At 40.3% G+C, this 22,917-nt stretch overlaps 1 protein-coding gene and 1 long non-coding RNA gene across 6 annotated transcripts in view; one reads left to right on the plus strand and one right to left on the minus strand.

Annotated features, from left to right (window-relative positions):
- The window catches only part of LOC146767070 (uncharacterized), a 133,340-nt gene extending 115,515 nt beyond the window's left edge, over nt 1-17,825 (plus strand). For both annotated transcript variants that reach the window (XR_014956170.1, XR_014956169.1), the window contains exon 3: nt 15,328-17,825. This is a non-coding gene — a long non-coding RNA (uncharacterized LOC146767070). The remainder of the gene's footprint in view (nt 1-15,327) is intronic.
- The window catches only part of LOC110473608 (VPS10 domain-containing receptor SorCS1), a 258,920-nt gene that overhangs the window by 18,464 nt on the left and 217,539 nt on the right, over nt 1-22,917 (minus strand). For all 4 annotated transcript variants that reach the window (XM_031505274.3, XM_085582756.1, XM_085582759.1 and 1 more), the window contains exons 17-22: nt 18,976-19,089; nt 17,823-17,994; nt 9,001-9,187; nt 4,880-5,013; nt 2,951-3,074; nt 1,869-1,981 (exon numbers count right to left, since the gene is read on the minus strand). In XM_031505274.3, coding sequence (XP_031361134.3) covers nt 1,869-1,981; nt 2,951-3,074; nt 4,880-5,013; nt 9,001-9,187; nt 17,823-17,994; nt 18,976-19,089 — 844 coding nt within the window. The remainder of the gene's footprint in view (nt 1-1,868; nt 1,982-2,950; nt 3,075-4,879; nt 5,014-9,000; nt 9,188-17,822; nt 17,995-18,975; nt 19,090-22,917) is intronic.

The following is a 22,917-nucleotide window of genomic DNA, read 5'->3' on the forward strand; positions in this document are numbered from 1 at the left end:
AAAAGTGCCTTCAGATACAAGGACAGATCACAGATGGACCACAGAGATTCCCTTGCAGTAAGGACTTGGAAGCCTCTCACACATTAACTTTACCTAAATCTCAGGAATTCTTCTCCACGGTAGTTCAGGAGCAAAGACAGGGAGGAGTTGCTCATTGGAGGAAATGGTGGGTACAGGACAAAGGGTCAGCAAAACTGATCATAAATCACCATTTTCTGAGCCTGTCCTGTGGATAACCGTAGTGTGACTGCTGACAGTCTGGGGAAAGCCCTCGGGAGTCCCCTCTACCACTCACCAAGGAAAAGCATGTGCCTTTGCTCCCTTTTTATTTCACTTTGTTTTGTGAAGTGGATTTAGAAAAAACCCTTATCAATACATAAAGAATATCTCATATTCTTTATGAGTATTCTGTGAAGCCAGGGCTTACATTATTTGTGCTTGCCTAACAGGTTGCTTTAAGGTCTCAAGACTTAAGACACAGTATTGCCTTCATTTTCAGAGGCTGGGAACAATTTTTTTCAGAAGTGGGAGACAGTAATCAGAAAATCAATGACGCGAGCAAATAATTATGATCAAAACAAGAAATAGGATATTTTGTGATAAAATGAAATTATCCCTACTCAGAGTGAAGATCAGATTTTAGTACAGAACTATAATTTTGTAGGCAGAATTTCATCCTGGTCTGATGATATTCTGTAATAAGAATATAATACTTTAATAAAAGTTCATAAAAATTCTATAGCACAGCTATAATTTCCTATTGAATTATTTAGTTATTTGACTCATTTTTATACCTTTTACTTAATTGCTGTAGAAATCTACTGGGTTTATCTTTAATTTTTACATGAACTTCTCACAAAGGCTTGTTTAAGGTGAATCATTTAGCTGTATAAAGATGGATAATTAGCTATCAATTTTTATTTTTTCAATCAAATAACGAAAAGACTCTTTGTTTTCACTGCTCTGCTTTTGGAATGTAGCCTTGGTACTGTGGTTTTACAATTCTTCTTTTTTTATGGTTTGGTTTTGCTTTATTGAGATGTTTATATTCTGAAAATTCATCCTGAAGATAAATGGATCCTTGAATACTTCATACAGCTATAAATACGTCAGAAGATTAAGCTTCAGAAAAATGCTCCTTTTTTCCCTTTCCTCATGTCTTTTAACAAAATATCAGAAAAAAATCTCAGAAACAATCTAGACAGGTTTGTGCAACTGATTAGTGCAGTTTTTCTAGCGTTTTTGGACAGATGATGCCACAAATAACACTTAAGCTTGCTAATAACATTGACAAGCCTTTTGTCCTTTCAAAATCTGAGAATCTTTGTTTTTAAAAAAGGAGAAACAGTATTTCAAACAATTCCTTGCACTATTTTTCCATTGAGGTGAGAAACCCCAGCTATCTCTTCTAACTCTTCTTACCTCTTCAATTTCAAATGCAAATCTTCAGCTACACTAGAGTATTTTTGTGACATTATGTTCCATAGTTAAAGAAGGAACTTCAGAGAAAATGAGCATCCAATCTTGCCCTGTGAAACTCATGCTATATGAAGGACTTAAAGTACTTGCTCTCGTGTTCTTCTGTGTAGTAAATTTGTTTAATTTTTGGTCTCTCAAGTTTTCTACAGCATATCTGCAATTCCAACAGTGTTGCTTTACACTGAGGGCTGACTCTGAGCAGCAGATTGTCACAGAATGAGATCACTTCACCTGTCTAAAATTTAGGATGTTGGCCTCAAACAGTGTCAGTTTTCCATTTCTGGGTGATGGAAACAAAAAGACACCTTGAGAGAACAGCTGATCCAGTCCTAATGAAGGGACAAATCAGGAACCAGAGCCCTTGTAACAAGGCTGTGCACACAGCTTACCTCCACCAGAGCTCTCTTGACTACTCTGCTGATGTCCCTTCTCCACTCTGGGATATCTGGGTTGTAGTCATCGAGGTTTGGAGAGAATGATAACCTCAGGGACTGAAATTTCTCTGCAGATACAATGACAGAGTGATGAGTAAAGACTGAAATGCCTTAATGCCAAATGAGGGGCAGAACCTTCTGAAACCTGGTGCAGCTCATGTTTTGCTTAATCACTTTGCAGATGGTGCACAGACTGTGAGGGAATCCAGCAGTGTGCACCTGAGATACTCAGTGAGAGATGTGGAGAATCTGAGAGATTCATCACTTGAGTGCCTTGGAGCTGAACAAGTGATCAGTCCTTATTTGAGTGGATGAATACCACTGCAAAGGGAGCTGTGTTGGGAATGTAAATGAAATGTTACCTTCATTTTGACTTCTGGAGCAAGCACACCCTGTGTAGAAAACTGTGACTGGACTCACAGATGAGCCCCAAACTTTAGAGATCTTAATTGGAAGAGAATAGGGATAAATATGGGGAGAGTACTAGCCTTGGAAAATGTACCTAATCTCTCCTGGTGTTAACAGAGCTGCCCACATTGATCACTACTAGCTAAAACTCACTGGGATTCCCAGTGGATTTCAGGCTCCATCTACACTATATGGTATTTGTGTGCCCCAACACATGAGAACAATGTCAAATCAGTACAGATTTCTGTGCAGAACTGCAGCACACAGCATTGATTTATCTTTCAAGCTGAGCAGCTTTTGTGTGAGTTAAGAGGCCTCTGCTGGCCAAGAAGGGGGAAAACCAGCTTGCAAAACTAACATTTTGACAATCATGTAGGATGATCAAAGAGTGATGGAGCCCATGCAGAGGGCTCTGGGAAGGAGATCAGTGTTCTGCAATCATGTCAGTCTGCACTAATGTCAATCAGTGGCCTTCAGAGATACTACAGTGCACTGGCAACACTGGAATTAAATTTTTAATCTCACCCAAAGCATTCTGGAATAAAGACCTGTTGCTGCTGCCAGCTAACCTGGCTCTCTACATGTTGACTATGGAGAATCCTGTGTGAAATAAAAGGGGAAGAACTCACCATACACTGCAATAGTCTTTGTGTCCTGAAGAATGGTGTTTCCTGCTGAGACCTGAACAGTGATGGTGTTCATCCCTTCCACAGAAAATGTGAATGTGATGCTCCCTTCCAATGTGATCAGTGGCTGCAAATACATCATAAAAGGAAAAATTCAGTTAATTTGTCTGGAAAGGAAAAGAAAAAATAATTTGGCTCTCTAACCTATTGGGATGGTTTGAGGAGCTCCAGATTGGAAATTTCAGACTCAGGCCCTGTGACATGGCAGCTGATTTCCTAGAGACAGCACACAAATCCCAGACAGGGATGTCCTCCTGAAGCTCAGAATAAGGTACCTATAATTTCCATTATGTAAGATTCCAGTGCATGTTGGTTGTTTTGGATTCCATGTTAAAATGCCCACCTTTGCTCACTCCCCAGAGAGGCCCAGATCCTGAAATAAAGGCCTGCAACACTCACTGCTCAGGTAGCACCCTCCTTTCCTAAATCTAGTCTAAGTGCTTTATTTAAGGTGACTCAAGGGGGTTGTCACAGAACCAGCCAAATTAAGATTTCACATTTGCTGTCCCATGTTATCCTTAGATACAGACACATCATTTTTGTTAATTACTGATGCTTGAGAGGACACAGATCCCTTCAGCTGTGAACAAGTTCATCAATGAGTTATGTCCTCTAGCAGACTCTGCCTTGACTTCTCTTTTCACTTGTTCATGAACTCTGGGAGAGATCTTCAAAGCACCTAGTTTTAAGTCAAACTGTTGCCATTGCGGTCTATAGTAAAGCCTACACTTCAATGAAAATAGAATTCGACCAACTCTGATCATTTAAGAGCTCAGGAGATCAGAGGGAAGGTTAAAAGGTGACAATCACAGCCTGTAGGTACCTCTAGGGGGAGATGATTGCTGATAGTACAAAGTTCTTTAATCTACACAAAAAGGCATAACAAGATCCAACAGCTTGAATCCCAGACTAGATAAATTCAGACTACAAACACGGTGCATGAGTTCAAAGCTCAGAATAATTAGCTGTGGGGAAATAGTTGGAGGAGATGGTCAGAAAGAGAAGCAGTGCATTTTCTATCATCTGAGGAAAATTATTAATGCAAAACAACAACAACAACAACAACAACAACAACAAAAAGTCGGGTCCTGCCCTAGTCACAAAAAGTTAAATAAAGCAGAAGGTATTGATCAAACTTTACAATCTGCATTATACAGAAGAGAACAATGTGTGATTATGAAGGTCCCTCTTGGCTCTACAAAATCCATGACAACCTCTCCCCTCAGAAATTAATTAGGGTTTCTGGGTACTTTAGCCACAATTATACATGAAGTAACAGTTCTAATGTCCGTGCACATTTACCAAGACTGCAAGCACAGAGGCAGCAGAACGTGATACTGAGCAGAGCCCTGGGGTAGGGAGGAGTGTTGGGAACCATTTAATCCACCCATAGCACATGATAATACGCTCCTTTTGCACATGTGGTTTAGCAAAGGGTCCTGGGGCTCAGCAAAGGTCAGTTCCAGATATAAAAACAGCTTCAGCTTGGAAGGTTGCTTCCCTAAAAAAAAGCTTCCAAAGCCCCTACTTTTTTTTCTTCTTGTTACTGAAGAAAGGAGGATGAAAAAAAGCAGTAGAAACTCTTCCAGATTTTGGTTAATGTGTTCACCTTGGATGGAATTAAGGAAGAATCCTATTGGCAGCTTGCATGAAATAGCAATAAAGCCTGCAGCTAAGTCACAGCCACAAACACAAAGCACTACTTACATTTCCATGTCGGTACCTCCAAGGCCCATTAGCATTTCAGTATTTGGTTTATCATTTTCTTGCATACGTGACTACATAGAAGCATTCCCAGATCCCTCTCTCCCTCCCTCTTCTGTCAGAGAGCTCCTCCAGGGTTATTGAGCTCAGTCAATCAGGACTACAAACCTCTGTGTTGTTCCCAAACCACCAGACATAAGTAAGTGTTCCCACTTGGCTTGGCCACAGCACTGCTGTGGCGTTGATCTCCTTGTTCTTCGTGGTGACAAAGGGTAGAGATAAGTGGACGTGTTCCAAGGGGCCTGCAGAAACAGAAACAGTAGGTGAGTTCTCTCTCCATCTGAAAAGTCAACCTGGGTGGAATATCCATTGGTTTAGGGAAGAAAAGTCTTCCCTAAATCACCATGGGACATGACAGAATGTTTTGGCTTGATAGCATTTCTAGAGAGAAAGGCTTAAATCTGTTTCTTAGAGAACAGGAGCCACCCCTGTACATGGAGCTGAAAAACCTGGGACACTCTACTGCATAAATGTCATCAAGTCAGAAGCCTATATGACTTTACAGTAGGGACAGAGCCCTGTTGTGTGAATGTGGCCTTCACTGGGAAGACATAAGAATGTGCAGGACAAAGGGCTTCAGTAGACATGAAGCATCTTTGCTGGAAAACTGCTATGATTTGGTGAACTTCAGCAGAAACTCTTTCTGAAGGCAGCTATTCACTGAGTGCCTGCATTTTATTGTGACTTTATACTCCCTCCTTTTCATCAATAAACTGTTTTATTTCTTCAGTATAAACAGAACATAATTCATTCGACAAGTGACATTATGCCCAGGGTTACACATTTCCCATCTTCTGGAAACAGATGGGCCTTTGTTGTTAAATCTTGTTCTATAGATTATTTTTAAAATGTGTTCTGACTGTTCATCAAGAGAACAAAGCAATTGTCCTGAGTGACAGGGAAAGAAAAATAAAGAAACCTCAGGTCACATGAGGACGTGGGTTCCTTAAACAAATAAGGCCACATGTACACATCCTCTGTCTGTGAGCTCCCCAGAGATGAGAACCACAGCCACAGCCTTGCATTGTTCATATGGAGTTCAGATGCATTGCTGAAGAATTTTATGTATTTCCAGGGAGAATCTTTCAAGGATATACTCCATTCATAAATCACCACTTAGACCTTGCTTTTCAGCCTAAATGAACACCATACTCTGGAGAAAGCATCCTGTATAACACAATAGGCAGAGTGAAGAAAAAAACCTCTCCCAAATCAGACTGTATAAACAATTCCAGAATAAGGACAGTGTTCCTGATTTATTACTGAAATGCATCTTTCCCTGGATTGTAGAAACAGCCACTGCTTAAGCTGAAGCAGCCCAATTAAGAGTTATCCATGATCAGATTAACCAAAGCCTGCTATACATGAGACCATGGCTTACTTTGCCATTTATAAGCAGTAGTCAACACTCTTGGAAATTCAAGAGGTGCCACAATTTCACCCTTGTGATTTTAATGGCATCCTCCTGCTCAGATCCGTTTCCATCACCATGCTGTTCCTGCTTTCAGCAAGACCCTAAGACCTGAAAAACAGCAATTTTCCCAGCTAAATGCAGTGACAACTGTAATGATGGAGCCCATGAAAAGTCTGATATTCCCCAACATTACTGCATCACTGCTCTGAACAGATCTCAAATGATCCTATATGGCAGAGAGTGGCCAGCACTTCCTTGGACATTCCCCACCCAATGGCTAGAAAGGGATATGAAAGAATGGCTCAAGCAACCCAACTCTGCCTGAGCACTTCCCAGCACAGCTGGGTCAAGGATGCTAAAAAAGCTGAGCTATTATCTGGCCAGCAGATGGGGATAGCTCACTCTGGATAGGCCCCCCTGCTAGGAGACTGCTTTCTCCCAGGTAAGCTTGAAGAGAATTCAAGATTAATTTCTGAGCTTCATGCAGGGCTATGGCCCTCACCTGTCTCAGGGGAAAAAATACTGTACAAGCTCCAGAAAACTGAAAGGGAGAAGGTCCTCAAAAGGCTCACTTGCACAAGTGATGTTGTTTTGAAGCATGCAGGCATATCCGTAACTAACTTTCCAGAAGAAAATTTTGATATTTCAGGACAGCTAAGAGACAGGCTGTTGGCTTGAGCAGTTTACATACAACAGTTTATATTGTCCATCCAACTCAAAATGCTCCTGTCTCACAGTAACCTTCATTTCTGGATCCCTGGAGCAACTGCAGGAAAGGCACTGCTTCTGTGCACTGGCTGCAGCAGGATGAGGAGAGCATGGGATTGCTTTTATTTTTGAGGCCACAAGCACTGAGGTTCAGCGCCTGCAGTTTTTTCCTGCAGGAAGAGTGCTTGGCACAGGTAAGGAAGGTGCTGGAAGGCCCAGACCTGGCTGCAGACACTCATTTATTAACCCTGTAACCCGGGATCACTCAGTTTGTAGCTCTTCCTAGAACTCTGGATGTTCAGGCTGCACATTGCTTGTCTGTGGATCTTACAATACAGTGTGCGTGTCTATTTTAAGGACAGATATTTCTGCAAAACTCCTCAAAGGACAATCTCCAACACCCCAAGCAGAATACTCATCAGAGAGCTGAGTGGCAATGCAAGCTTTCAAACAGGATTTAGAAGCTTTTGTGGATCAGGGTGTTAGACTCTGGAGGGGGCTGGATCTACTGTACATCCCTGTCTTCAGCAAGTCTATTGCTAGTCTGAGTGGCACCATGCTCATTTGTAACCTGTTCAGCAGTCCCTAATTCTTGTCGTGTAGAGAAAGGTGAGACATATCCCTTAGAGCTGTCACTTCTCCAGGGAGTCTGGCACACATAATCTGGGCCTAGCTGCAATGATCACTCAGTGCTTAAATCCTGTGCTGGCATTACCTATGCAAAACACAAAAACATACACTGTCAGCTGCTAAGTCACACAAACAAATCTGAATATTGTTTATTTCTTGTACAGCTTAAACAATCAAAATGGTTTATAAGCCTTCAGTATCTCAAGAAAATTATTTACAGCAGCTGTAGAAAGACACCATGAGTGAGTGAAGGCTGGACACTTGCCAAGCCAAGGTGTTTTTGAAGGGGGACATTCAGGTGGATATTTGCTCCTGCTCCTCTAGTCCTCCTTCATAAATATCTCATCTCCCACACTCCTGGCTCCCACTGGTTCTCCATTAAAGAGCTGCTTTCCTACCCTGAAAAGGCAGCTGCTTTCATGCTGTGTAAACTAACCCCAAAACTAGAGGTAAAGTGTAGGGAATATGCCAAATCATCTACACAGTATGTAGAGTTAGTTTGGTAGATGGTAAACAATATTTCTGTAAACATAACTTCAGGTTTGGGAATTTCTTTTTTTCTCAGTTAATCTGGCACAGAGGCACACAGTGAAAACATAAATAACAAATAAAAAAACCCTACTGTATATAGAAAATTACGTCCCCAAACAAAATCCCTTAGGAATGTTACAAAATTTTGATAAATAGATTGACCTTTGGGTTCACAACCATGTGCTGGAATAAATATGAAAGGATACAATATTGGTTTTATCCAAGAACTTGTTGGATATGTTTCAGTTGTAAATCAGACACATATGAAGTATGAAAATGTTAAAAAGAATAGCAGAAAAGCAATGTGAGGATATATTTTTTTTGCAGTACTATTTAATACAAAGATTTTGGTTCCTATGACAACAGAAACACTGAAAAGCACTGGTTTCCATCCCAGAGGTGGGTGTGTTTCATTAGAGAGCAAAACATGCACAAAGTAGAATTCAAAGCTCTTAAAAGTCATTAAAGATCCCTGGGTGTCTTTGTTGTTCTGAAAATGTAAGCTTGATAATGAAAGTGCATTTCAGAAAGGGCTGGACAGTCCTTTGAGGCATCCCAAATTAGACTACCCAAAACTAGAGGTAAAACATGACTTAAAAAGTAAAAGTTAGTGATTAGACTATCGAGTCAAATTTCTTATAATCTATCAAGTCTAATTTCTTTTCTTCTTTTAGACCATTGAGTCTAATTTCTTATAATCTATTGAGTCTAATTTCATATAATACTATCAAGTCTAATTTCTCTAATCTTAGAGATCTTTTCCAACCTTAATCAATCTATGTTTCCTCTCAGTCTGGAATCAACAGTCTGTCTGGAGGACAGGTGAACACTCATCATTTCCCACCACTCTGGACTCAGCTGCCAAATTCCAAATGTCACCTCTAGCTACAAGTAAGATTTCTATAAAAGAAAACCAGGAGCGAGCAGGGGGCATGAAGATACATACACGTTACATGCAGGTAGAGAACAGCGCTGTCAGAACCCAGGCTGTTTTCCACCAGCACGGTCACTCGGAATATGCCCACGTTCTGGAAGATGTGCTTGATCCCATCTTCTGTTGAGCTGAGGTTGGCATATGACACAGCGATGCCATCTCCAAAATCCACCTGGATGAGGGATCTCTGGAGGTCTCCCTGTGGTGGAAGAGAAAGGATAAAACAGATTCTGTTTGGCTTTTGAGAGACAGGGTCAGTGGGGTGACCGAGGCCAACCAGAGAATAGTAACAAGGTCAGATGTGCCAGAGAAACAGCCTGCACTGACCTGTCAAACAACCAGGGCTGCTAAAGATCTCTCCCTTTCATGTAAGATGCAGCATCTTGCCTTACCTTTAAGCACCCTCACTCCCTAGGAAATCCCTCTCTGGCTCTGCATGGTGCTCATGCTGGCTATTTTCACACTTGCTGGCTACTGCTGTGGAGCACCTCCCCAGCCTGGTGCACTGAAGCAGTGGCCACTATCTGGAATGATGGAAAATTAATAGCTGATCATTAATAACCTGTCAAAAAATTGGCTGAAATGACATTTCATTTACTTTGGGTTTGTTTCCTCTTCCTTTTCTTTCTTCCTTTTTCTCCCTGTTTTCCTTTGAGAGATAAACAGCCCCCTGGATGCCCAGCTTCCCTTCTGGAATGAAAGGTACCCATGTGACTGGATGGCATCAGGCAGGTATCCACACCAGAAAGAGATGTGAATGTATGTGACTATAAAAGGAAATTGTAACAGAACTTTTATATTCCTCATGTTCTCTCAGTCTTTTTATAACTTGTTGTGAAGGCAGAAATAGTGAAGGCTTGCTTGAATGGAAAGCAAAAGGAGCAGAGCTATACCTGATGGTGGCAAGAGCAACAAATTTTCCCAGATGCTCCCTTTTAATAGACTAAAGTTGTTTTTACACTGCCCTGGCACCCTGCTGGAATCTCTGTTGCTTCCAAATAGATGAGACAAAAATAACTGTGTTGCTCTGTTGTGGAGAATCCCAAACTGAAGGTGTGACAGGGGAAATGGTCTTAACAACAGAGTTCTGAGCTTTGTTGACCTGAATTATTAGAAATATGTGTCAAACATGATGCAGTGCTTTGGGCACTCATGTCTGTTTGACTGAGTCAACAGAAGACACCAAATGGGATTTGCTTCCAGAGCCAGAAGTGAACACACATGGCCTCTGAACATCTTTCAGGGGGAGTCTATTCTTATCTCAAGTCCAGTACTGGACACAGACCAAATAGAGAGATTTCTGAAGTACCCTTCAATGCTTTCCCAGTTCCTCCAGGTCCATCATTATTAGGGTTTTAGTTGTCTTTTCCTACTCAAAAGGAGATGATGTGTTTGAACAGTAAAGCCATGCTGCTGGGACAAAAGCTTTTCACATGGTTAAAAGTGTGCCACCATAGTGACCCTGCTGGATTTACCAGCTCTGAGGATATTCAAGGCCATGCAGATGAAGTTTTGCAAAGCCAAACAGTTGAAGTTTGTTTCAGGTCATGCAATATTCCTCCACGTATCTGAGGCAGCAGCAGCAGAAGATGAAAAGGGTGACAGAATAGCCTAATTTCTGCAACTGTCAAAATTTGTATTCTAATGACCTTTTTCTCCTCTTGTCTTCATTTTGTCCACAGCCATGAAACTCACATTGTCTACAGGTGTAGCCAAGGAAAGGAACCATTTCTAAGGCATGCAAGATTTAGATTTCAATTCCTAGGTAGAGAAGATGATGACAGAAACCTCTGAAAATCTAATTAGAGAAAAGCTTCAGCTGTTGTTTTCCCACCCTTACTTGTCTTGGCCTTTCCTGTTTTAAAACCCTTTGAACTGGAAACACATTTTCCACTGAGTAAGATCCAGGCTATAACACTCCTCTGAAAATGCCACCTTTTGGAAATCTGACATTAAAAATTCTAGCTTAGGAACTGGGAGAGAAAAGTCACAAAAACAAAGAGACTGTGTTTTGAGTTATCCTAATATTTTATCTGTGCCAGGTAAGAGCACGGGCAGAGTAAGACAGGAAGAGAAAGCAGATGAGCCAAAATCCAAACCTTTCCCACACAACCCACATCTGACTTAAACCAACCCAGCTGTCACTGTCTCTTGTCTCCAGCATCTCTCCAGAGCCAGTTGCAAGGGGTTGTTTTACCAAGAGAAGTTTTGTTCTGTAACAATTTGATGTCTATCCATACATCTTGCAAAAAACCCTCCTGTTGCTTTTTCCAGCTTCTCCTTTTTATTTTGTCAAGCTCAGTACTCCACAATAGGATTTTTCTGAAGCTTTTAGCCCAAATTAGGCAGATGCAAAACTCCCTGCATTACTTGTAGGAGACACACTGCTGCTGTTGGAGTGTTTTCATGGATTAATTAATTGTGTCTTCTTTAGATTAACCCCTTTCTCTGCAGTCTTGATAAGGGTTTTTGTGCAGCTAAAGGCTTAAACATATGCTGAGCCTTAAGAACTTTTATCCTGTAAAGAAGCCCTCATAATTAAAAACAAGTTTCTGAGGCCCCATATTAAACCCTTTACCTACCTAGACAACACTAGTTACTAAAATGTAAATCAGAAATTTACTATTTTCTAAGGGATTTTCTCATTAAATTTCCAGGTTTTTTTTCAAGTATATACAAAATATTCCTCTCTCCCTCCTTCCTGGTCCTGCCTCCTAAGCCAAGTGCACCTTTTTCCTGCATCTTGACCAAAGAAGCCTCGAGAGCACACAAGACCTCAACGTTACCAAAAACTCTGTGAAGCTTCCTGCCTCAGTGTATATCACCAAACATCCCATACAGTTTGCAACAATAGTTTTATATTTTGATTACTTTTATGCAAATTCCAATATTTTGGTGGATGTGAGATACGAGACCCCTCCTAGCAGGATTCTTTCTCTCAAACACACCATTGGAATCTTGCCCTGAAAATTGTAATAATGAATTTTCCTTATTGACTTTCAGTATTTGTATCTAAATGGAAGTATTAAAAAACAGAACAAACACAGCTCAAGGTTTTTAATTTTGGTTCCTAAGTTTCAGATTTCATTTTTAAGTCTTTAATTATGTGCCAACTTCTGTGTCTTCCTGAGAGATGTTGACAATAGATTTAATTATCCTTTGCAAGAAACAGACACGGCTGCTGTTGGAGGTTTTCATGGATTAATTCATTGTGCTTTCTTTAGATTAACCCCTTTCCCTCTTTGGCAGTTTCCTGGCACCAAATGAAATCATTCATCAAAGATATTTTTTACTGACTACACAGGGCATACCTTTAATCAAGATCCATTTAACGTATTTTCTTATTTTTTACCAGATACTCAGATCCAATTTTATCAAGAACTTAAAAACATGCTTTCCTGTGCAAATCCCTGCTTTCAGAGAGATGGCCTTAATTTTTCAAAACAGAAACTGGACAGAAAGGTGCCTTTTAGCAGGGCAAACAGCTTGATACTTTTCACATGTACTTCTTTTTCAACACCAAATAGTGAATTTTACTGATCACATCATTCATCCTGACTGCCAGTTGTGCCAGCTCAACTCAGCTATGAGCTCTTTTTACAGTACTGGATCTTTTGTGCCCCAAAGAAATCAGTAACAGCCTCTCAGGATTATGCAGAATAATTCAACTGACTGGAAGTGCATTTCAAGACTGTAGTGCTGTGTGTTATTAGAAAGGCAAGGTCCACTTTCATACATTTTCATGGAATTTCAACAATGAATTTAAAAATGCATGAAAGGCTCTGATTTCTCCCAACCAGCTTGTCCTCATCAGAAAATGCAATTATAATTGAGATGACAGTGGTACACGGGAGGGTACATACTGTGTTATTTGTGTGTTATTACAGGAGTGTAGTGCTGCTAGTAAGATAAACAACCGTGATTCAGCATGTGCATTGAAAGTTAGGATGAAGGCTTCATATTTCTGTAATCATTACTAACAAACTTGTGATATCAAAAGACGGAACACAGTTGGATACTGCCAAAAAAAAAAAAAAAATACAGACTATGCTTTTAATTACTACTAGCTTTGCATCTTTAATTTGAGTATGTCAACAATTAAAACAATCCTAATGCTAAGCTCATCTCCAGAAACTTCAGCTGAGTTGAATACTGAGTTGCACCAAATAATAGTGCTGAGGTGGGAAATGGTAATGGCATCGTGCCCCCAGCAGGATCCCCAAGCTCATTAAATGTACCCAAGACACAGTGTACCTTGTACAGCCATGTACAAACATTGTCATTACAGAGAGCCACGGCAGTCTTTAGGAAATTCAGGGCTTCATTTGTATGTTCACATGGTAAGAGAGAGTCCTCTGCATTTATGAGCAATCACTACACAAATGCAAGGCATGGGGAGTATGAGGCAGAAGGGAATAGAACATCAGAAAGTTAAAGTTTCTTACTCAAGGTCATGCAGAAGGAGCTCAGAGTGTGGTTCAGGAATGAGTTCAGATTGCCTGAATTGCAGCCTCTGGCCTGAAGTGTAGGAACAAATTAGCTTTCCCCACACATTAGTCTAATCCAAACATCACACAGCAGCAGCAAGCAGTTAGAAGCAAGTCAAAATCTACTCCCAGTGGAGTGACTTTGCCAAGTGAGAACTGAGGCAGACCTGGAATGTCAAAGATTTTTTGCTGTCATTTTATCAAGATAAAAAATAAATTAGAAGAGGCAGATTCTCTGTGAATTATCTGTAATGAAACAGTCAAAGCCCTGAACCTTCCTGCCCTGAATGTCTTTACCATCCATTTCCTCAGCAAAGATGTGTGAGCAATGGGATGAAACAAGTTTGAAAGCCATTGTGCTGAGCAGAGCTGCTCTGGAGGCTGCAGCTTTCAGAGTCTCTGCTGAAGCAGCACAGCAGCACAAGTGTCTGATGTTCACACAAATAACTCTAACACACAAATAAGAATTGTGGTTGTGACAGGCAAGAGATCTACGTGACCATGTGATCAGGAAGGCACACAGAAACAAAACACACTTTAAAAAAGTCCCTCTATTTTCTACAACAGAGAAGCAAAACATGTCAAGGATGTTGGGTTGAACAATTTAAGTAGGAAAGTGCCTTTGTAACTTCACATTTTGGATTTCTTTTGTTGCTATCCAAAAATAAAGCAAGGATTCAGAGTTTTAGGCTGAGAAACTGCTCTTGTTGAATGCTGCAGTGTGAGAGGTATCAGCCCTGGGTCTCTGCATGTAGCTCAGGCCAAGGCAAAGGATTAACCTTTTAATTAACTGGCAGCATGTTTAAGCAATGGAAAATTTGCGTTTAAGCATAGCTAATTTTCTCATGTGCTGTCACGCAATGACAAAAATGCTGTTGGCATTCTGCATAACTCATGGAAATTTAAGAGCAACATTCCCAGCTTAAGTATGATGCCTTGCTTGTTAAACACTTCCAAAATACTTCATAAAATGTAACACATGATAGTTAGTAAAGGCAATATTGATGATTCCTGGCTATTGTCACCCACTAAAAATACCATGATGATTATACCCAGATTAATTGGACAAATAACCTGGCCAAACGTTTCCATAAATATGAAGTGCAATTTGACCTTGCAAGCAATTTAGAGGACGTCATACAGAAATTCTAAAAGGTGACAGGTGACTTAGAAATCTTTTGAAAGATTCTTTAAATCATCTTCAGATGATTTAAATATGACCTGTTGGTTAGGTTTGCTTTAAATGTTATTTATATGCTGCCAGATATAAATGCTTCACAGGAAAACTTCATGTGAATCAGGGTTAGAGAAACTGGGCCAGAATCCCAGCTCTCAGAAATCAGCAATGCTCAGCGTGCTCCTGGGTTTGGCTCCTGCCCTCCCTCCACTTGCACAGACTTCAGTGATGATTTTCTTTTGTGTCTTCTTCAATAGCAGAACACTTCTGAATGCCTTGCCCTTGCTTCTCTTGAGGCATCTTTTGCTCACATTATGTTTTTGTCAGAATGCACAGTCGTGGCTCTCAGCATCACTACAGGCACAACCAGGCTCTACACTGTGCTGGGGTTCCTGCCCCTGCATCCCACACCTGAGTGAAAACATCAGCTTTTTACTGCTGTCATTTGTCTCTCCCTGCCCTCTTAGCAATCTGCTCCACTACAGAGACGCAGTGAATGTTCAGGGCCTCCAGTGAACCTGCTTCTGCAGTTTGTTCCTCTTTTCAAACCCAGGTGGATTCCTAGATGGAGCAGAAAGCCCTAGAAAGATAACAGGAGTACAAATCTCAAACAGACTCTTGTACCTTGGTTCACCAGCTTATCTTTTTTTTTTTTTCTTTTCCCTCTTCCTGAAGATCAAGTGGAACATGGGCATGAAAAAAGAGAGCCAGGAGGCTGCAGTGTATGAAACAGCTCTGAAGATTTGAAGGCTTCAAACAAACTGTCTCAGAGGGATACAGGAGATATTAAGATGCAAAAGGAAAAGCCATTGCTTTTTCACACACCCTGAAAGATATCAGCTGTCACCCACACTAAAGGAGGAGTCCTCACCAGGGTGTAGCACTCTTAAAATACTGCCCCCCACTCCAGGGGGCAAGAGTTGAAGAGGATAGACTTTTTTCACATTCTGTTGCAGGAAAAGATGCCCTTTTTAACTTTCCTGATGTCTTTGCCTCAGTTAAAATGAAGTGGCATAGATTTTTTGGATACTGATCATCCTGGATTGTAATGTGCAATACACCTGTGCAGGGCAGAACTAAACAGAAATTGGCAAATTCTTGTCTTGTGATACCTCTGCCTTGTATGCAAGGGAAAGGAACTTCCCTTTGAGAAGCAGGGTTGGATTAAACAATCTCCAGAGATCCCTTTCAACCTCAATTATTCTGTGAAATCAATACCCATTTTATAAAAGGATGCTTGGTCTTTTGATGGGTTGTTTAACTTTTCTAGTGAGTGATGTTTTCTTGTCACTGAACAGTTAAATTGGTAAATGGTTTAGTGTACACACAGTGTTGCTGCTTCAACTACATTTTATTCCCCTAGGGTTTGCACATAACTGGGCAAATATTCCTTTTTGTTGAATATTTCACCCAAAGGTTTTGTTGGTTGCTCTTTAAGTTGACAAATCTAGGAGCAGGAGGTCAAGATTCATCTAACAGGGAGAGTAATTGGAAAGGCTGGAGGCTGATCAATACTGCTTCACCCCTCAAAGCAATTCCTAACCTCTTCCTTATCAGATACACTGGAAGAAGAGCTCCCTTTAGATCTCCTCAGAACTGACTCACTCACTCATCAAAACATCTGTTCTGCACTTCTTGACACCCAGCATGGCACAGGCTCCATCTCATACTGGAGAAGGTGTTGCTTCCAGACTCTGGTGCACACTGAAGCAGAGCTGCCAGAAAAGATCAGAATGAACAAAAGAGACAGAACAATGCAAAGCAGGTCCCTGTGACAAAGTGGTCAGGGCTCTTACATGATCTGTGAGCTGAAGCACTCACAGAGGAAAGACCAGGACATTTGTCCCGAGTTTCCCACACTGTGGGTGATTGTCTCTCCCTCTACTGGCATAATTCTTTGATAGTTTTGTGACTGGCTATTCAGATTATCCATCTCCTTCTCCCTGTCTGTTTTAAAACTTTGCCCAGTAGAGAAAGGTGATGTAAAGTGTGCTTTTTTTTTTACTTTTATTTTTTAAGCCTGGAGACTTGACTCTTGTTTTGAGCTTCTTCCTTTTCATCTTTAAATGCAGAAATCAATAATTTAATCAGGTGAAATTATATGTTCACGCTGTTATTATAGCACCACAGTAGCAATGCTGTATGACTGTCAGTACTGAAATACAATGACCATATTTTGGAGAAGATAAACATTCGGGTCAAAAACTCCTTCAGATTAGATATGATTTATCATATGGTATTGCCTTTACAAATCAGGACACCCGTTTCCTGGGGAAAGTATCAATAATAGAGATGTAAAAAAAATTCTTTCCTCAGAGATGACATTTACTATGGAGAGGGTCAGAAGTGATTTCCTTGAATACTCTAAACTATACTCTAAATTAAAAAGGGATGTACCTTGTACCTTGAATACTCTAAACTATAAAGGGATTGTTCCTTGGTGTTAAAGCATATTTGTTTTAAGATTTATTGGCCAGTAAGAAAAGGGATAGAAGTTTAAAGAAATAAAATTAGATTAGGGAAAAAGAGAAGACTGCTACTTCGTGAATATTCCTGCTTGTGCACCAGCAATCAAACACAAATAGAGAAGTGCTGAACAAAAAAAAAGAGGTGAAAAGATTTAAATACTTTTTTTCCGTGGCTTCAGGAATGGAGGAAGCAGAACAATGAAATACCAAGTTAAGTTACAGATATAATTAAAACACAGATCAGAACCCAGATCAGCTTCACTATATCAATGAATTTCAGATTTAATCCTGCTGAGGACATCTTGAGATTTCATCCATAAATACCTAAACAATATGTACCAACTTGTGTGATGGGGACCCAGCTGCACATGTACTATTTGTCATCTTTGGTTTAAAGTCAGTGGAAATTCAGTTTCAAAAACAAAGGGTGGAGCATCAGAATTCAAACCTGCAGTCTTCAGTTCTCCTGTGAAATTCCCAAATCATACCAATTCCCACTTTTTATCAACTTCTCCCAGACATCACCCTGGGCACCACAATGACAGCCCCTTCATGTCCACACATTTTAGAGCAAAATCCACCCAGCTACATCCTGGCCGTGACTGACTTTATACCGCCCTGTCTTGCTTCACCTCTTTGCAAATCTTTCCTGGCGTGAGTGCCACTCGGACGCACGCGGGGCGAATGTCACACGGAGCCTACCTCCTCCAGCTGCAGCAGGAAGGTGACGTTGTGGCCCTGCTGGGCCGTGAGCCGCCCGTCGGCCGTGAGGATGCGGAGCCCCTGCGGAGGTTTGCCCGGGCACTGCTGGGGCTTGGCCGTGTAGCGCTCCCGCACCCCGTCCGTGCAGTTGTTGGAAACAACCTTCCGGTACCTGCAGTGGGATGGGGAAAGCTGGGCCAGGTGCTGGCAAGGAGCACGGCAGGGTTAACTGGAAACAGGTGCCTTTAGACTGAGGAAACTGGCAGGAAACAAAGGTTCCCACATGTATTTCAGTATTTGTCTCAGCCAAGCACTCCTGGTGTGCCCAACACACCAGTAGCTCGTACTGTTGTTAATGGCACGTGATCATTTCCAGCAATATTCCCACTTCCCAATACCATATAAGGTACCATAAATTGCCCAAACCATGAAATAATATGTTACAAGTTAAAGAACTATAAAATTATAAATAAATCACACACACATACAGTATGGCATTGTATTCAATTATTACACTGTTGGGCAAAGTTTAACAACTTTTCTCACATTCTCCACTTCTTATTATTTGTGAGATAAGTGCCTCTAAAGATGTAACCCTCAAGGGCTAGAACAATAAGAATGGAAGCAAAAATCAGATTCTGACTATCTTTCAGTGTACAAACCCTCCAAACACAGCTTGGGTTGCTTTGTTTGCTTTAATCACTTGCATTATAAATGAAATCTGCCAGGATCTCAACTTAAACTACATCTTCCACTGACTTCCAAGAGTGCCAAAGAACAGTCAGCTTTCAGGCTAGCTGCCCATCTATTACTTCATTTCACATACACATCAGTTCCATCTCTCTCCACTAATTTATCTTCCAGTGTTTCTGCCTCACCTGATCTCACAGGATTTTAAGGGGAGCCTTTTCATAAACATTAATGATTTGACCTTACAGTCTCCCCCCAAGATTTTTTAAGGCATCATCTTCCAGAGAAAAGCCTGGGCCACACATGATGGAGATCTGGAGTGACAGATGTGCAACCCAACAGAGGTGGTGATGAAGGTGTCCCAGCCAGCTCTGAAACATCTGCAGGAGGTGTAATCTGTAGTTGTGATTGGGTTAAATCCATATGGGTGCTCTAGGTAAATAAAGTCTGGGGAGCCACTTACCCAGTGCTGTTGAGGTAACTCTGTCCAAGGCTGCAGTCCTTTGACAAGGAGGATGGGTTATACCAAAATGCTGGTAAACACTGGCCATTGCTGTGGCGTTCATATCCATAATCACTGTTGTGACATTAAAAGAAACCATCACACAAAACCCCAAAAGAACAAACACGGTATTAGCTTGTGCTTTCTATTGTTATTACAAGCTTTGCTTTTCCTCTGTTTACTACGATTTCTGATTTTATTTTTACTGACAGAACAGATTGTTCATTCCACTTCAGCTTTTTTAATTGGGGTAGTTATCTTGCATAAATTCCATATCAAAAAGAAGAACCAGAGCAGGTAGTTTATGAGTATTGCATCAATTGTTCTCCCTCTACAGACTAACAGTACATCTCAGGATCAAATCTAGGTTCAAATCTAAAAAAAACCAAATCAAACCAAACCAAACAATACAAAACCAACCAAGCAAAAAAATTCAAAAACACAACCAAACAAACAACCAACCTCCCCCTCCCCCCAAAAAAAACCCAAAAAAACCCCAAAACAACCACAAAGAAACCCAAAAAAAAAGCCCCAGAAATCTAAGGTAGGTTAAATCACCACTGCCTCAGTCATGTCTTAGAAAACTGAAGGGCTAAAAAGCTAATTGCATTTGGAAACTATATCAGACAGGATGCAGAGGAAAATTTACAACCCTGAGAGAGCTCTTGCCTGAAGACATTAACAGCATATTTGGTAATAGGAAAGAATTCTGTGATCTTCAATTCTCTTTTTGTTTGGAAGAGGAAATGCTACCAAAAATCACAGTGAGTCAAACTTTAATCTTTTGTCACAATTTGAGTTTAGCTATGGCTAAATTTGCTTTGGTTTCACTAAAAACATTTCAAATTGTTTATGATTCCAAATAAACAAAATAAAAATACAAAAAATGTTATTGCAGGGGAAACAAAAAAAACAGCTAACCAAAAACCTCTTTAATCAGTATTCCATTCACATGTGGGTTTACTTTCCAGCCGTTGACTAATGAGGATTGCTTGGTTGGATAATCATTCTTATTCCTTTTACTAAGCCTTCTCCATGGTTCATAATGGAGCAGTAATGGGATGTTGTATCTGAGAACTGCTATACAGAGTCCACCAACTCCATTCCAGTATTCCAGTTGCAACACAAACCTTGATCTTGAAATAGCACTTGTCTGTAAAATATTTTTTACTTATCTTTAATGCCTTGGTATCAAGTAGCCTGGTTTTCCAAGAGAAGAGTAGGGCAGTGTTAGATTATGTGATTAAGGGCTCGTATTTGTATGTAAAGAAGCAGAGAGAAAAAAGAGGAGATAGAAAAACACCTGATCAAAGTTAGTGGAGCCCCTGCTCCAGCTCCTCCCAGAGCTGTCACAAGACAGCCACCAGTCCATGGCTAGATCATCAACAAGAGAGATAATTATAGAAAAATATTAACAACAAGAAGAGTGTTTAACTTAATGAAGACTTTGTTCAGGTGTCTTGGAAAAGCACGATGACTTAAAAATAAGATGTAGTGAGTGACTATTAAACAATCTTAAGAAGCTTGGTACTGGTCTAAGATATAAGACAAGAAAAAAAGCAGACAATGTTTTGATGTATCTTTGTTAAGTTTTTTGTAGTGGTTGCCAAGAAAAGACATAAAAAATAATTCAGTCACCACATTTTACTTCTGCTTCAACTTTTTTCTTCTGAATAAAGAAAAAAAGTGTTTTGAGACAATCTTGAAATGGCAAAATTAAAAAGATGACATTAAGCAAAATGAAATTAATGCTGATTATCACTTAAGAAAACTCTTAAACATATATTGGACTGCATGACTGTTTCAAAGGAACATTTTGGCAGCTGTGGTGCTTTGGGTATCTACAACAAGTAATTGAGAACATACTTTAGGAAACAGCAATAAAGTAGATGACCTAAATGGTCTTTTCCTCATTTTTTTAGACTGAATTTTCATCAATCTATTTACTCAGATGGTTCCAACTCAGTGCTGCTTAATTGCTTTGGAAGCATCAGCCATCCAATTCTCCATTGCCATGTGCTTCTATAATCATCCTTGTTAGAATAAGAACACTATAGCTGCAGAATACACTTTGTAATGAAGAATAACACCATTTTGATTTGCTTGGAGAAAACACATATTTACATACAAATGGGACTTCTGTATTTTTGTAATTCATTTGTAAACACACTGCAGCATGGTATTCCTAAGTTATCATGTGTGACTCTAATTAAAAAGCTGTAACACTACACACACAGTGTTCTGTGATCAGGTGAAAACAAAACAAACTAATACAGTGAAATCTGCCTCAGAGGGGATCAGTACTCACAATCCAATTTGATGCACTAGTCTGGGCTTTCTTACAATGCACATGTCTAGATTCAAGCTACTATTTTGCTTCCTATTCCTACCCATACATCTGGGCAAGCCAAGCTGGACTTAACTAGTTTTGACTGTACTTGGACCATATTTCTCAAAGTCAAGAGAAAGAAATCCTAGGATTTTCCACAGCAGAAATCAGTTATAAGCACAGAAGTTTCACAGTGTTGTTTTCAGGTTTGCAAATCATCTGGCTCATTAAGGCCCTACAGAAATATCATCCCAGCAAATGACATGAATTGCTGCTCCATATCCCTCCACAGATGCAGCAGCCACCCGTTCACCTCCGCAGTCTTGGAATCTAATGAATTCCTTGGCTACAGGCTGGTGCACGCACAACACTGATGCTGACAACAAATTGCTGCCTACAATTTGGCACAACAGGCTTTGCAGCAATCAAGAAGCATTACCATCAATTGGATGTCCATAGCACGAGCCAGTACAGCAAAGTCTGGAGACGGGGAAGGCATCAGCCTCAGCCTGCAATCAGCTCCCCGAGTCACTGCCTGGGAACTGGGAATTGGAATTTGCATATATTGATGATATTTTGTGCCTGCCTGAAAAGAACTCGGGTGACACAGATAATGTATCTCCTAAAAAAAGTGGAGCATTTGCCATCAGGGATTGCTTTATCAGTAGGAAGCAGCCTGTCTTGTGGCTCTCATTGATTATGGTTTTACCCTTTTACTGGTTTAAACTGGAATCCTATTTGTCTTAGTCAAGTAGAACTGCAAGATCTTTTCTGTAATTAGATACAAATTCATTCCAGACGTTTTGTATCTCTGCTCAATGTTCATGATAAATTCCTTTATCTAATGTTATTTTAACCATAGGTAATAATCAAAGAAAATAAATCCCCTAAGGAAGTTTGTAATTTGAAAAGAGACCTGACAAATATACTGTTTGGAAGAACTGTTAATTCACATGAAATAATTAAAATCCTACTGCTCCAAGATAGAAATAACCAGTTAATTCAGATGAGTGATTGCCATGTTCATCATAGCTTCTAAAAATCAATATATGACTTAGCATGTAATCATAGAAATTCCTCAAGATTAACAGTTTCACCTTAAGGTCAGCTATGCCAGAAGCTGACAATGCTCCTAGTGTTTTTGCATGCTGAGCTTTCCAAACATTCTGGACATTAAATGGGGTGGAATTGAGCTATCTCTGAAAATAGTCACCTTTTTTCTGCAGTTTGAAAAAGCCCTGGTGGGAAGAAATAACTGTGGCCACAGCACTGGAAAAGTCTCACTACCTTTTTATTCACTTAATACCATTTTCTAATATTTAGCCATGATTGAAATGCAGATGTGTATTAAAGGGAAGCTGTGCTTGTTCCCCAGTTCTACAGGACCTGACATGGGATTTAACTCAGAGAAGGATGGATTCAGCTACAGTCTGAACTATAGATCTACAAAGGTGTACAATTATAATTGCATTGCAGTATTTGGAGTCAAGCTGTACCAGCTTATGTTAATATGGAACCTAAAATCCCCAGAATCTTTCCAGTAAATCCATGCCCGGTAGGTATCCAGACCCTTA

The sequence above is a fragment of the Lonchura striata genome, chromosome 6 (genome assembly GCF_050655825.1).
Source record: "Lonchura striata isolate lonStrDom1 chromosome 6, ASM5065582v1, whole genome shotgun sequence".
Classification (NCBI taxonomy): domain Eukaryota; kingdom Metazoa; phylum Chordata; class Aves; order Passeriformes; family Estrildidae; genus Lonchura; species Lonchura striata.